General features: G+C 44.6%; 1 protein-coding gene across 6 annotated transcripts in view; it reads left to right on the top strand.

Moving 5' to 3' along the window:
* The first annotated feature begins 485 nt into the window (after window positions 1–485).
* Pnpla4 (patatin like phospholipase domain containing 4) overlaps window positions 486–16,221 on the top strand; it is a 34,274-nt gene continuing 18,538 nt past the window's right edge. Inside the window, exons 1-4 of one of the 6 annotated variants that reach the window (XM_010611159.3) lie at window positions 486–575; window positions 2,175–2,376; window positions 7,781–7,875; window positions 8,041–8,176. In XM_010611159.3, coding sequence (XP_010609461.1) covers window positions 2,197–2,376; window positions 7,781–7,875; window positions 8,041–8,176 — 411 coding nt within the window. In that variant the 5' untranslated portion in view covers window positions 486–575; window positions 2,175–2,196. Of the gene's footprint in view, window positions 576–607; window positions 629–671; window positions 706–1,206; window positions 1,237–1,290; window positions 1,316–2,174; window positions 2,377–7,780; window positions 7,876–8,040; window positions 8,177–16,221 lie in introns of those variants that run through there. The other 5 variants (XM_033760159.1, XM_010611158.3, XM_010611160.3 and 2 more) reach the window with 5 other exon arrangements.

Raw genomic sequence — 16,221 nt, 5'->3', positions numbered from 1 at the left:
CATAGCATGCTATTTCCAAAACCGCCTAGGAAAGAAAAAAAACAAAACAAAAAAGGTAGGTCTCCAAACCCTGCAGGACGCCGCCCCAACCTGGTCCCTAGACTCCGCTCTAAAGTTCAACCGCACACTCCCCAAGGGCGCGAGGGCGAAAAGAAAGAACCGCTTCCGGGATACAGACCTGCAAGCCGCAAGCACTTCCGGAGCAGGGCACATGAGGGTCATTAAAGGTCAGCTAGTTTTCAGGTGATGGGCGACCCGTACTTCGCGCTAAAATGCTTTCCGGGATTAAAAACGCAGCTCTACTTTTCGAAACAGCACAGTTCTTGACGAAACAGTCTCTTCCATTGCCCGGGCTCAGAAACACCGCGGTCGAGCGACCCAGTAGGCGCCGCCATGTTGAGCCCCCTATTTAAGCTGAAGAGGCGGGGCCGGGCAGACAGCGGCGGCGGCGACGCGATGACGTCGCAAAGTGTGGCTCAAAAGTTGAAGCCGGACCTTCTTGGGCGGAGACAGCGAGCGGATCCCGGCTGTGATAGGTGGAGTCCCGCAGAATGACAGCCATGTACTGCCCTCAGGTTAGGGCCTGGGGAGTGTGTCCCGCAGAATGACAGCCATGTACTGCCCTCAGGTTAGGGCCTGGGGAGTGTGCGTGTGTGTGTGTGGGGGGGGTGTCTGTCAACACGGAAGTGCTTCAGGCTGGCCGGGGTAGGATGAAGGGCGGGCGTGAGGGTGACCCAGGGTGGGCTGTCCGGTGGTGGGGGAGCTAGGTGGCTGCAGCCCTAATCCGGCCTATCCCAAGCCGCTGTTCAGGGCTAGTGATCGCCGCCTGACAACCTGGAAAATAACCCTACATATCGCTCTCCCTCCACTCCTGCACAAAAGGAATATAAACCTTACCCGCTTAGCCTGCCCTGCTGACCGCGTTTGGGCAGGCAAGGGACCGTAGCCACGAGCAGTCCCTAAATCCTCCTGTACTGCCTGCATTCACCTCAACTCAGTGTCCCTGAAGGAGGGCCCTTGAGCCCCAAGAAGCATTTAGCACCGTTCAGATGATAGAAATCTAATGCAGTGCTTTGATACTTCGATGTGTTACTGTAAGACCTAAAGTCTCACTTCCACTCCACGGAGCATGAACAGCCGAAAGGCCTCCACGATGCTGGGCCCTAACACCCAGCGAGGCTCCGGGAACACGACAGAGAACCGAGAAACCCAGGAAGGAACACACCAGCCTAGATGGTAAAAGACCTTTATTAGTCTGGCCAGACGGCACTCCCGGAGCCAGGTGGCTCAGAGAGGCAACTGCTCAGGGGCTGAGGTACTTTTTATAAGGTTTTTCTAAACAAAGAGTCAGGGAATTCACAGAACAAGACTGCAAACACATTGCTTATCTTATGCAGGAAATGTTCTAGGGTCACCTTTTGTCAAACCATTTGCCCCTGGGCGGGCTGTTAATCAAGGTAGCAATTAGCATATGAAGAAGCACAGTCTGGTCTATTAGCATGGAGTCACTTTAGCCTATTCAAGTCTTACATTACAACTGTAGAATGAATGCTGGAAAGGGCGTTTCTTCCAGCCTGAAATTGTTTTCACCCGTCGTGACTGTGGTTTATCTTGAGCTACTTGGCAATGAAACACACTGCTTGTCGAATAGTGATAGCTTATTGTATTATTGATTAATTGTGGGTATCAGTGTTTCTAAAAGATAAAAATACAATAGAAATGAGGGAGGGGAGCAGGGACCTGCATTGCAAATTTACATTAGGAATTTGTTGTGGTTTTTAATAATTTTTCCTCTACCACAGTAGTCACCACTTTCTGCAGAAAGTTCCAAAAGGTCAAGAAAAAATACCAACTCGAATTTATACATGTTTCTCGCCAAGTAATTAAATGTTAGACCGCATCGTCTATATAATTAACAGATATAGAATGTTGTTATATTACGTTTTAATGAATAAGGCCATATTAGGGGTCAGGGTGAGGAAGAAAAGAAAATGTGTCTTTGCAACATTCTTGGGTTTAATTAGAATCAGTCGAAACGGCTGTGCTTGAGGTAGAGCGTCACATATTCAAAGAAGCACTGGAATGGCGATCCGGATAAGATGGCGCAGTATGTGGAATAAGCGATTGACGGCATTTTTGTTGTTGTTGTTGTTTTTTTTTTTTTTTTTTTGTAGCTTTGCCAGTTCCGCAGAGAGAATGAGGAAAATCAACTTGTCCTTTGCAGCCTGTGGGTTTCTGGGCATTTACCACTTGGGGGCAGCAGCTGCATTTTGTAGGCACGGCCAGAAGCTCCTGAAAGATGTCAAAGCTTTTGCTGGCGCTTCTGCGGGGTCCCTGGTTGCTTCTGTCCTGCTAACAGCGCCAGAAAAACTGCAGGTAATTCAGGAGTAACTAGGCTGTGTTCTTCGTCCGGAAGTGAAGGAGGAATGGCAAAAATGAGTGTCGACTTTACTAACTGCTGGGAAATGGGGCTTTGTCTGGGAATCTACAAGTTAACACTTTGCTTTCAAAATTAACTCTTTGGAGATCTGGGCTCTGAGGGTTTGGACAAGATTATTTGGGATGACAGTAAGTCAAGCAAATAAAATGCTTTATTTTACTCGAGTTTTATTTAGCCTTAGGATTCCAACTCCATTTCTTTTAAATGAAGGATATTTCCTCCTTCTGTGATCTTGAAAACTGAGACCCTGTTTTCAAGGCCTTGAGCTTTTTGGTCACTCCTAATTTGCAAGCTGGCATACAAAGGAAACTAGGCACACAGTGCCACTTAAGTGGAATGATACGGAATTTAGCTTGTTTTAAATTCTCACAGAGAGAAGCAGCTCTGAATTCCGGGCAATTTAATCACAAGTGATAAAAATACCCTTCAGCAGGTATTTTTTTTTCTTTTTTTCAGTGTGATCTATGTTTTTAAAATGTATTTTCTGCTGTTTGGAGAGTGATCAAACATTCGCTGGCTGTGAGAGCGGGTTTCTATGGGTGGAGAAAATATTTGTTAATTACTTACACAGTCTGGTGGCTTTGAACAGTAATAAAATAGGGGTTTTACACATTCGTGCTCAAGAAAGAATTTCAACACTGCAAAATCTTAAAACATCGAAATCTCGTTCATGAATCTGTGCACTGTTTATGGAAAGGAAGTAGGATGGAAGGCCAATTTTTCAGAAACCCACTATTCCTTTTTTCTCTTTAGATGATTGATCCACAGGGAACTAAAAAGAGGTGATTAAAAACTAGCAATTATATAGGGTATGAACCTTAAATCGGGAAAAATATAAATAAACTGTGAAAACGAGTTGCAAGCTAGCAGAATACTTTCCCATGAATTGCAACCTCGCTCCTTCCCACAACTTCCTTTTGTTTTATGGGGGTAGAAGTGGGAGATTATTTCTTCCTTTTTAATGCAGTCTTTCCTTTAGTTAGGGCAGATCCTGAGCTCTGGAGTTGAGCAGTCGTGGTTTCCAATCCTCGGCAAATCTGAAAAGTACAGTGTAATTTACATATAGTGTGATTTGGAAATAGTACAATAATAGTTATCTGGTGACGTTAAGCTACTGTGTGACTTACAAGTCAGGACTTTCAAGTCTTTTTTCTTTTCTTTTTTTTTTTTTTCTTAAATTGGCTCTCAGTCCTATTGTCTAATTTTGGTGGAAGGAGGTAAAGAGTAAACCTATTGGCTCCTCACATTGGAAGGTAGAAAATGATTCTCTTCATCGACCAAGGGTATCTTCATTTCTCCTGTTTTCAAAATATTTTTTTCAACGTGAATCACCTTAATGGTGTACGATTATTTTGTTATAAGGAAAATAACTCCCAACCTGGTATAAGTCAGATGTTCTGAGCTCTCAGTCTCGAGAAATGGAAGAATGAAGTCACAAACCACAGGAGGAAGTTAGGAGAGTTTTATTGGAACCGAGGAGAAGAAGAACAGCTCCTGGATTTCCAGGAGGGGTCCCAGGCAGGTTGCCACCAAGTGCCTTTGTCAGGGGTGATTTATACAACAGAATCACAGTGTGGCTACAACATGGGTCAAACCATAAGCAATCTATAGGATTCCAAGTATAGCCGCGTGGCTAATATAGATCTAATTGGGAAACGAGTCCTACGGCAAGATTATATGGAAAGAACAAAGACATTCTTGGAAAAGAAGGGCTCCACATGTTCTGTGTCCCCACGTGTGCATCTGATTGCTATCTGTGCTCTGTGGGCCAAGTGGTTCTAACTCCGTGTAATGTTAAGTTTCTGTTTCTCTCCAGGGAGGCTTGCAGGCCTGGCTCTCTTGAGGTGGGCCTCCTGCCACCATCTTTGTGTGTCACATCTTCTCTACTGATTTTCTCAAGGGCCCTAACCTTCTCTGACTGCCTATTCATTCTGTGTAACTTTGCTGTTCGTAATCATTTTGTTTCTTGTCTTTAGTATTTGGAATAATCCCATTTGCGGGACTTTTTTGAGGGGGGGTAAATTTTTTTCAGCCTACCAAATGCACGTTAGCTCAGTTCTCACTGATGGTGTCAGTTCCTCGAACTCTTTACTGTTGTGACAAATATATGAGTAATTAATCTTACTCAGAGCTCGTGCATGCATAATTAGGAGGAGCACCTGATGCGGGGTGTATTTTAGGTGGTAAGCAAATTTAGGCATTGATATGTAAAAAGCTCCTTGGGAAGCTTCCCCCAGCCTTCACAGTCTGCAAGGAAAGCCTGGTGTTAAAATGAGCACAGAGCTTGCGGGGAAGAATTCTATTCCTCAGTAAGTTTACAGTCTGGCCAGTATACGTGTATGGGACTAAAATTAATACCAGAAAGTAGGGTAAGTGGGCAGCCCAGCTTAGAGGAAGTGACACGGACACATCTGAGAGGGGCTGCCCCATTTTTCTTCCGGACAGGTGGACCTACAATTTATCTGCTTCACGTTACCTAGTGATTTTCCCCAGATGCACATCTGATGATCTCATTCCCCCCAAAGTCCCTGTGGATTTTTCAGCCAGCTCCACAAGGTCCCACGTGACTTCATCCTTCTCGTGGCTTGCTGATGACCCACATTAGCTCTGTTCCCCTCTCTCTCAGAGCTGCTTCTGCTGTAACGTGTATCATTGTCCTCCTGTGTCTATATCTCCATCCCCTGTCCAACTCCAGTTTGCCCTTAAGGCCCCAGCCTAGATGTCAAACTGGAGAGAGACTTTGGCAACCCTTACTTCGGAGTCTGAGGCCGATTTTATTCATTCCCTGTTGCTGCTGTAGCAAATGGTCTTCAATGGGATGCCCTCAAATAACAGAATGTATTCTCTTATAATTCTGAGGTTGTAAGTCTGATACTTTCTGAGCTCAAATCAAAGGGTCAGGAGGGCCACCCTTGCCCCTTCCCAAGGCTCCGTCTTTTCCTTCTGTGGTTCATAATGTTTGCTCACATTCCTGGGCTGCTAGCCCCTTTTTCTGCCTTTAAAGCTAGAAGGGTGGCCTCTTCAAACCTCTTTAACTCTGACCCTCTTTCCCATATGTGTTCATCAGCTTCATATTACAAATCCAAGATACTGGAGGTAGTTAAATCATAAGAGAAAATGTTTATTTTTTCTTATGATTTTGGAATTTCCAGGCCAAGGTCAGGTAAAACTATTGAGCCTCCAGTGGGAATGCTGGATGGCGGTGGCAGGGGCACATGGTAAGGAACACTCTTCAGCTCCTGGCCAGAAAGCAAAAAGAAAGAATAGAAAAGGAAAGGCCGGGGTCCCACAGTGCCCTTTCAAAGCACACCCTCCGTGAATAGGGACCTCTCACAAGTACAGCTTCCTGAAAGTCCACAGTGCCTCCCAGTAGCACCACCTTGTAAACCAAGCCTGTAGCACGTGGACCTTTAGCAGCGTGCAGCATCGAAACTCCTGTACCATAATGGGCCTTTGTGATAACGGGACCACTAATGGTCCTACATAACAGAACAGGATCATTCATCTTAATCCTAATAGGTCAACTTCATTGGATTGAGAAACACCTAGATTAGTAAAGTGTGTCATTGGTGTATATGACGGGAGGTCTTGGGTGCTATATATCATGCCTCCTCTACTCTTCTCTGGCTCTCTTCTCCTGCTCTGCTTCCTGCTGCTCTGAACTGAGCATCTTTGCTCCGCCATGCCCTTCTGTCCTGAGGTTCCTGCTTTGGAGCCAGCAGACCATGGATGGAACTCCTCAGAAGGGCGAGCCACATTTCATCCCTTCTTTAAGCTGTGCGTTGCAGTAATGGGAAAGCTGACCAATACATTCTCCTTCTGAAAGTTGTCAACTGAATCTGTGAAATCCCTCGGAGAGCAACAGATCCATAGGTTTAAAGAAAGGACATGGAAGCTCTAAGGAGAGATAAGTGACCTTGACTTTGTCCTTCAGAAAGGGTGTCACGGTGCTCTACAATCTGTTCTTGGAGGCAGTCCTGAATCTCATGAATGAGGGCCTCTATATTTTGTGTGGGTTTTTTTGTTTGTTTGTTTAGTTTTGTTTTAACTGAATCTCGGAGTCCAGATCAGTAGTAGGGTGCTTGCCTAGCATGTATAATGTCCTGTAAGTGTTTCCCCAGCAGTGGGGAAAAAGTCTTATCAGATCTCAATGACCAGCCCAGTGCCTGGTGCCAAGTCGTTTGCTGAATCAATCAAATAATAACAAATTGGCCTTAGGGAAACAAGGAGATAGCTTCTTCTGAGCCAAACTTAAGTGACCTTGGCCCAGTTACATGGATTCCAATGACCCTGAGTACCACTGTTACCCCATGGAGGAGGTCATATGAACCTTTATAACCCAGAACAGAGACAGTCATGGGTCGATACCTTTATCAAATACATTGGCAGGGCATTAGGTAGGAGGCCCGCAGCAAAGCAGGGACACCTTGTATCAGGGTTTCAGTTGTTGCTCACAGCTTTCTTAGCTGTAGGGCTGGCAGAAGCTTATGGATAGATTCTGAGGGGCTTGCTTAGAGTTAGAAGAACGTTAGGTCAGATACAAAACTTAAGCCACAAAACTATTACAGGGCAGAAGGTAGCCCAAGTTCATTCTGATTCTCATCCCACCTTACCCACAGTCGTGCTGTTCCAGTGAGCCAAAGTCAAGCACACTATAAGATCTTTTGTATCCATGTGCCTTCTTCGGACAACTTCAGTTCCACGAAAGACAGACCTGGGTTCAAACTCTGGCTCTGGCAGTAATGTCTCGTGTGCTACAGAAACACACTTGATCATGCCAAGCCTCAGTTTTCTTTACCGTCAAGTCGGGAGGAGGATTATTCCCTCCTTGCAGGGTTAGCTGACAGAGGACTTTGGTTCATCTCAGCCATGGGTGCACGACAGGGCTCATGACAGGTTTCTAGAGCCTCTCTGATCCTATCTGATGCCATGGCAACCCCAAGTCATCCCTGTTCTTTTCTCTTACTGCTCTTGGTACCAGTATCACTCACCATCAACACTCTCAGCACACTGCAGTCCAAATACTTCTGAGGCCACAGGGTGTGTGGAAGAGGAACTTCACTGTGCGTGTGTGTGTGTGTGTGTGTGTGTGCAATTTGCAGAAGAAGTTAGAATTTAAATGGAGCCTTCAAGGACTTTTTGTGAGTGGGCTAAGGCCATTAGAGTTGGTTTAAGAGGAAAGAAAGACTAAAGAAGACTGGAAGTGTGAGAGGATATAATATGGGTAATGACCAAACCCAGGCAAGCTCAGCCCGCGCCATGGAATGGAGACAGGGTTTAGAATTGGAATGCGTTTCTTTTGCCAGCACAAAGGGTCAGTGATGAATTTTCTTTCTTCAGGAATGTGACCAATTTACCTACAAGCTCGCTGAAGAAACCAGAAGCCAGTCTCTTGGGGCGATGACGCCCGGTTATGATTTCATGGCCCGACTGAGGTATCTGTTTATGTATCTGCTTATATACCCCCAAAGTATATAAAGACAGAGTGTTGACACCTCTCCCTACGAAATGTGGCAAGCTCAGCACTCAGTCTTCTAAAATATTTACGAGGCCTTCAATAATTAAAGGTGAATAACGCGGCTCTCTTTTTCCGCCTTTAGGAATGGAATGGAGTTGATTCTTCCTCCCAACGCCCACGAACTGGCCCAGAACAGACTGCACGTATCCATCACTAACACCAAGACCAGAGAAAATTACCTGGTCTCAGATTTTCCCTCCAGGGAAGACCTCATTAAGGTAACAAAGCCACATTTCCCATTAGAGAAAAATCAAAGTGCCTGTGTTTGTGTACTTCATACAAAGAATAAGCCTCTCTGAATTCTCGTATCAGGCCCAATGGCTAGTAATAGCTCAGGGAATTACGAGTTTGACAGATGGCTCCACCACTTACCTCCCCAAGCCCGGGATCCTCTACTCTTTCCCTGTCTTTCTCCTGATGTTCCAGCCTCACGTAGGTTGTGTGAAGCAACTTGGGGGTGCAGTTCTGGAGCACAAATGCTCCCTTAAATTTCGGTAGCTAATATTTCGCAGTCTGGGTAAGACTTTGTTACGTACTTTCTCATGCCGTCCTTCACTGGCCCTTCAGTAAATCGGGGAGCACAGGTGTTCTCATGGTCCCTTTTTATCCTGCAACAAAGAAGAAAGCGGTAGTAAGACTTTATAGGTACACACATAGCCAAAGTTATCCTGCACTCCAGGAGGGACCAATTCCGGGATCCAGGTCTCTTAGCTTTTCAATCGAGTGTTCCGTTTCATTTCTTCCATTTTGTTTTGAGGCCTCTCCTATCCAAACACATTTGAAAGTCATTTGGCTTGAAAATTCCTTATCTCTGGGAGGTACTTCAGCTGACTGATTTCCAAGCAGCGGTGTGCTTGCTACAGTAACGCACTGAATATTTGTAAATCGGAAAGGCTGCTTTCCTTAGAAAACCTGGAGAGTCATGGAGAAAACATGGAAAGTACGTTTCCAGACGGCCCAAGATAATGAGTTGAAGGACAGTAAATGATGAAGGGCCCACCTAAATTTAAAAAATGACAAACGCATTGATGTTTTAATATCTTCTAGGTGCCATCATTGGAAATCCTTAATGAAATGTTGAATTGACAAGTAAAATCACTCTGTAGCTTAATGGGTCAGAATATTTATATTCCGTGCACCTATCCTACCAGATGCTCACTTATGTGTTAATCGTATTTCTACCTCCAAAAATATGTTTTTCTGTCATGCGATTGTAAGACTTATCATAATACTAGGTAGACCTAGTGTGAAAGGAAGATGTGATCAAGCCATGCCCAGACTATCCTCGGGTGCCAGTGTCCAACACAGACTTGAGTTGGGCTGGTACCTCTTCCGGTTTGTCTGAGGTGAGGTGTGTGCGATTGCCCTCAATGCAAGAGGACACTGCTTCTCCAGCCGCCCCCTTTTTCCATCTTTCATCCTGTTATCTGAATTGGCACAGAGCGAGCATACATGGGGTGATATTTGATGCATGTGTCCAGCGAGCCATGATGCAATCCGGGCAATTGTCCAACGCTTTCAACGTTCATCCGTTTCTGTGTGTGTTTGGAATATCTAAATCCCTTCTTTTAGCTATTTTGAAATACAAAATATTGTTCCCTGTAGTCACCCTGCTATGCTATCGAACATTCAAACTTAGCCTTCTTTTCTAATTATATTTTAGTTCCCAGTCACTGTCCTCCTTCTGTCCACCTCACACCCTTCCCAACCTCTGGTAACCACTGTTCTACACTCTGCTCCTATGGGTTCAGTGGGTTTATCTTCCACAACAAGGATGACCTTGTGGTTGTGGTCTTTCTGCACCCTGGTTTATTTCACAAACGGTGATGTCTTCCGTTTCCATTTACGTTGCCACAGATAATAAGATTTCATCTTTTTTAAGGATGAATAGTTTTCCACGGTGTGTATGTATATGTAGCACATGTTCACCCGTTGATGGGCAACTTAGTCGATCCCACCTCTTGGCTGTTGTAAACACTACTGTAATGTGGGAGTGTCGACTTCTCTATGATATGCTGGTTCCACTTCCTTTGGATGTGTACTCAGGAGTGAGCTAGCTGAGTCATATGACTGTCCTCTTCTCACTGAGTCCCTGGCTCCTCCGTCTCTAATGCCAGAGCTCTTACATCATTATCTGTGTCCCATCCTAATTTATGTACTGCTGTTTTGCAGTTTGCATATTATACTGCTTTGTTCATTTAGTTCCTTCAGTACAAGGTGAACACCAAGATAGGCAGTGATTACTCCATTTTCCCTATAAACACATCCTCAACACCTGGGCGCACTGCCAGCCACCATGTAGATATGCTATGAAAAAGTGTAAAACAAATGCATATAAATAAACAAACTAGGGTGGCAACTATTTCAGTGGTCTAACTTAAAGCAGTCTGACTTAAAGCAAAAGCAAGAACAAAGAGCCTGGGTCCTGTGGATTCCAAGACCTGGGCAAAACAACATAGTTGGTGAGTGGCCCAAGTGGGAGCACAGTGCGTGCCTCTGGTATTCTGCTCTGGCCGTGCCTCAGGCTGGATACAAGGTCCTCTTTTCCATCCCCGTTGGGAGTAAGAATGTGGAAAGCACAATCACGACCCCTCATGACATCCATACCCTGCATCCCAGAACCTGTGAAGGTGGACCCATCTGTTGCAAACGGGATTTAGTAGATGTGATGAAGGTAAAGATCTTGAGATGGTTGAGTCTAGTGTGTGAATCCTGAACAGTGGAGTCCTTCGCTGGATTTGATATGCCATCTCTTATTCTGAGAGGTGAGACCCCTGTTCAAGGAGATGTGTTCAGTGTAGCTCCCTGCCAATAGCCAGCAGGGAGAAGGGCCTCCATCTATAACTACATGGAACAGGCCTCCTCTGACACTCAGGTTAGCAAGGAAATGTTTCTCCCCTCAAGACGCGGGGAAGAAATGCAGCCCCTCTAATGCCTCTGACGTGTATGTGCTAATGCACTTGTCCCAAAATCCTGACCTGCAGACTGCATGGTCACAAATATGCCTCATTTGAAGCTCTTAAATTGGTAGTAATTTGTTACAGTAGCAGTAGCAAACTTTTACTATGAGTAAACATGACATTTTTTTCTGTTCCCTTTGTTTTAGATAATAGCTACTCAGAGAATTGGTGTAATTATTTGAGTTCACTGAACAGAAGAGAAATAGCTGATGCCAATGTATAACACCTTACAAGGAGAATACTGAATAATTAATTTATCCTAAGTTATATGAGAATTGTTCTCAGTGTTTATTACCGTGCCTTATCCCTTTCTACAACTGAAACAAAGGAAAGAGAAATAGTTCCTTGAAAACAGATGGTGACCATAAAAATGTATGCAATAGCTTCCTAGAATACACAAGAAGCATACAGTTTTTAAAAAATAAGAGGGGTGAAGACAGGAAGTAAAAGAGTAAACAAAGCAGGATGGAAAGAAAAAGAAAAGCCCCGGTTGAGTTATGACTTTTGCAAGTTTAAATCTAGTGGAAGAAGGTTGTCTTGGGTGGTTCTATAAAACCATACAAAGACCCAGACTCCAATCTGCAAGACTCCACAGGAGGACAGAATGGCAACTCCATTTGTTACTGGTCCACACACACACAGCTGGCCTAGTCTCACACATACACAAACCGACCTTTTGTAGTTTTTACTCTGAAGGCCTTTGAGAGAGGTTTCTGAGCTGCAAAAGATTCATATTTACAATGGTGAGACCTCATTTATTAAGTGCTCAGGAGATGGCTGCTTCCCACGGAAGGACAAGGGCTGAGTTTCACTGAGACCATATGTGGATGGTGTTTCATTCCTTACTGCTCATGGAGGTTAGGAGCAGAAACCCCACCCTTCCCTCAGGCAGTATGTTCCTCAACTTTCTTATTGCCAGGCAAAATCCCCGGCATGCTCAGCTTAAGGGAGGAGAGGTTTAATTTGCCTCAAGATTTCAGAGACTTCAGTCCATGGTCAGCTGGCTCGGAGGCAAGAACATCATGGTAGAAAGATGGGGTGGGGGAAAGCAGTTCACTTTTGTGGAGCCAAGAAAGCAGAGCAGGAGAGCTGCACCAAAGAGGAAGGGGCCAGGGACCAGATGTAAACCCCAAGGTCCCGTGTCCATGATCCATTCAAACACAGCCAGAAGTATGCTTCACTTAGGTGGCTCCAATGCCACTCAGGTGACAGTTAAGCTTCTTGACATCACAGCTAGAGACTGGAGGAGGTTCTGAGATGCACCGTGGTATGGGTCACTCCAGGTATCCAAGTAGGTTTGTGTCTGTGAACACATAACCTTGAATTAAGACTACATTGCGATATGTGGAAATCTCCAGGAGAGAGAGAGAGAGAGAAAGAGAGAGAGAGAGAGAGAGAGAATTTCACTGAGACCATATGTGGATGGTGTTTCATTCCTTACTGCTCATGGAGGTTAGGAGCAGAAAACCCACCCTTCCCTCAGGCAGTATGTTCCTCAACTTTCTTATTGCCAGGCAAAATCCCCGACATGCTCAGTTTAAGGGAGGAGAGGTTTAATTTGCCTCAAGATTTCAGAGACTTCAGTCCATGGTCAGCTGGCTCGGAGGCAAGAACATCATGGTAGAAAGATGGGGTGGGGGAAAGCAGTTCACTTTTGTGGAGCCAAGAAAGCAGAGCAGGAGAGCTGCACCAAAGAGGAAGGGGCCAGGGACCAGATGTAAACCCCAAGGTCCCGTGTCCATGATCCATTCAAACACAGCCAGAAGTATGCTTCACTTAGGTGGCTCCAGTGCCACTCAAGTGACAGTTAAGCTTCTTGACATCACAGCTAGAGACTGGAGGAGGTTCTGAGATGCACCGTGGTATGGGTCACTCCAGGTATCCAAGTAGGTTTGTGTCTGTGAACACATAACCTTGAATTAAGACTACATTGCGATATGTGGAAATCTCCAGGAGAGAGAGAGAGAGAGAGAGAGAGAGGCATTCAAATTAGGGTGAAAGAACACCAGAGTTCTAAAAAGTGGTGATTTTAACCTCTAAGTCACGCTCCCTGTCACAGTGCATATCTGTTTTTATCATGAACTTGTTTATTCTCGTTCATCCAGTTGAGTTTCTTTAAAATGCCTGGCTCTTCATTCTCCACCAGCACCCCGCTACACCTTCTTACAGACAATGTGCCCCTGTGCCTGAAAATCCAAGTAGAAATCTGGAGTCCTAACAGAGAGCTGGGGGTAGAGAGAGGGAGGGAGTTCTGTGTATGTGGAAGCCTTTTCTGAATGCTCTCTGAGATTGTGCTATCTCGATCATTGCCGCGTGTTACTTTCAGTCAGTGATGAGCTGAGTATACAATGGTGGTCCCACAAGATTATATAACATAATTAAATTGAGGTCCCTTAGATTGATTAAGTGCACTCTGTGTGTTCACACAACAGAGACACATTTCCCAGGATGCATCCCCATTGATGACCAATGCCTGGCTAATTAGCTTTGAGCTTCACTTTTCTGTCTGTGAAATGGAGTGATTAGCCCAATAGCACAACCTACCACAAGCTCTTTTAGTGACTGTGCAAAGCGTATAAATAGAGCATGGGAAAGTGTGCTTTGAATGCTGAAGCCCTATGTGCATGTGGATGAAAGCCAATACTTAGTAATTAAAGATAAAACAAAAATAACAATGCATACGTACTACTGGTGACCACCTCTGCATACATCTGTCATGGACTTCTACTGCCAAGTGAAATCAGAACTTTTTCTTCCAGCTGAGTAAGACTCACACTCTCTCATCAGTTTTTTTTTCTTTAACCCATTATCAACCTTTTTGTTCATGATCTGGGTATTGAACTGCATCTGTAATATTTTAACATTGGAGTTGCTACGGAGTTGTTGCTACCTTTATACTTTTGACTTGACAGCTTTTTGCCATTGGCTGCTTTTATTTTTAGTTTGGCTTTGTGTGGCAATTCACACTTTAATTATATTAAGCTTTCAGTTAGAGATGTGAACAATTATTTCTCCTTCAATAGCTGCAGTATTTGTGATTATTTTCTGAGAGTTCCTATTGACCAGTTATGTGGTCCAAAGTTTCCTTTTATGTTTGGGATTTTCATAGTGTTCTCAATTTTCTGTCCACGATGACTTCACTTACTGTTTCCAATTTTATCGCTCATGATAAGAAATACAAGTGGTCTCCAGACATTCTTTGGTTCCTAGTTTACTGGGAACCTCTGAAACATCACCAGAAACCTCTGTAGTAGGCTCCAGTCTCCTGCCCAGTATACGACACAGGCCTGAGGTGAGGGAAACCAAAGACAGGACTGAGAGAGACAGAAAGTGGGGTACCAGGATGATCAGTGCCAATGCAACCAACAAAGGCACTGGCCAGTCCAAACCACTGATTTTTATTGGTAATCAGTTCGGGTTAAGGCGAGCTACTGCGTGCAAGTGCAGAACTGTGTGCGAGGATGTGCCGTCATATGGTTTCTATGGAAATTAAGCAAGGCTTCTAAAGGACAAGACAAAGCACTCCCAAATAAGGAACATAATGGACAAAATGTATGGCTGTAATTAGAACACCATCTTTCCAGTTAGAAGGTTTTAGTTGTGGGAATGGAATTTGGGTGTAAATTACTCTAACCTTGACATGTAGGCTTTGGCTGGGCTCCCTTCTATAAACAAGCCAATTGTGGGGTTCACTCTTCACAGCCTGCACTGCTCACAGCCTGCTTTGGAGCATAATCAATACTGCAGTCTCCTGCACTAGCTTATGTTAGCCAACCATTCCCCTCCTCTTTAATAGCAACCGAGTCGATATAGACCAATCCAAGGGCTATCCCTTGCCAAACTACCTTGTTACAGAAGAGATCCTTGTATACAGTTCAACCAGGGATCAACAAGCCATGCTTTCCTAATATACATCTATCTCCCCTGTGTTTTCATCGTTCGACAGCATATACTTTGGACGCTGTACCTATGTTAATTTTCTGCTACTGTAACTGAAAAGCCAATAGAATGAATTTAAAGGAGGCAAAGTTCATTTGGCTCCATGTTTTGGAAGTTTTCAGCCAGCGGTTTACTTGGCTTTGTTGCTTGTGAGGCAGAACATTAATGGTAAGGAGAATGTTTGGAAGTGAAGCTCACCTTATGATGGATAACAGACAGAGAAAGAGAGACAGAGAGGGAAAAGGACAGAGAAGGAGCAGGCGAGGGACAGACAGGGGCCAAGAAACAGATCCCGTTCCAAGGTCATGTCCCCATGATCAGTTGGCCTTCTTCAATTGGCCTCCCCCCTCCTAAGTTTTCAACACCTCTCAGTAACGCCAAATTACGCCCAATTATGATCAGTGTGTGTTGGTCGGCTTTTGTCACTGGGAATAAAATATGTGACACCTACAGCTGAAAGGAGGAAAAGTTTGTTTTGGCTTACGTTTTCAGAGGTTTCAGTCTGTGGTGGGCTGGCTCCAAGAGCACAGCAGAAGAAAGCTGTTCCCCTCGTGGTAGCTGGAAGCAAACAATCAGGCAAAGGCCAGAGTGAGAGAGACGTCCTTTAGTGTCACATGACTTGTGACTCCCCTTCTCCAGCTGGGCCCCCCTCTGGCATATGGTTTCTATGGAAATTAAGCAAGGCTTCTAAAGGACAAGACAAAGCACTCCCAAATAAGGAACATAATGGACAAAATGTATGGCTGTAATTAGAACACCATCTTTCCAGTTAGAAGGTTTTAGTTGTGGGAATGGAATTTGGGTGTAAATTACTCTAACTTTGACATGTAGGCTTTGGCTGGGCTCCCTTCTATAAACAAGGCAATTGTGGGGTTCACTCTTCACAGCCTGCACTGCTCACAGCCTGCTTTGGAGCATAATCAATACTGCAGTCTCCTGCACTAGCTTATGTTAGCCAACCATTCCCCTCCTCTTTAATAGCAACCGAGTCGATATAGACCAATCCAAGGGCTATCCCTTGCCAAACTACCTTGTTACAGAAGAGATCCTTGTATACAGTTCAACCAGGGATCAACAAGCCATGCTTTCCTAATATACATCTATCTCCCCTGTGTTTTCATCGTTCGACAGCATATACTTTGGACGCTGTACCTATGTTAATTTTCTGCTACTGTAACTGAAAAGCCAATAGAATGAATTTAAAGGAGGCAAAGTTCATTTGGCTCCATGTTTTGGAAGTTTTCAGCCAGCGGTTTACTTGGCTTTGTTGCTTGTGAGGCAGAACATTAATGGTAAGGAGAATGTTTGGAAGTGAAGCTCACCTTATGATGGATAACAGACAGAGAAAGAGAGAGAGAGGGAAA

The sequence above is a fragment of the Fukomys damarensis genome, unplaced genomic scaffold (assembly GCF_012274545.1).
Source record: "Fukomys damarensis isolate Sample0158 unplaced genomic scaffold, DMR_v1.0_HiC HiC_scaffold_39, whole genome shotgun sequence".
NCBI lineage: Eukaryota > Metazoa > Chordata > Mammalia > Rodentia > Bathyergidae > Fukomys > Fukomys damarensis.
The sequence above is the reverse complement of the archived record's forward strand: the minus strand, read 5'-3'. Positions and strand labels throughout refer to the sequence as shown.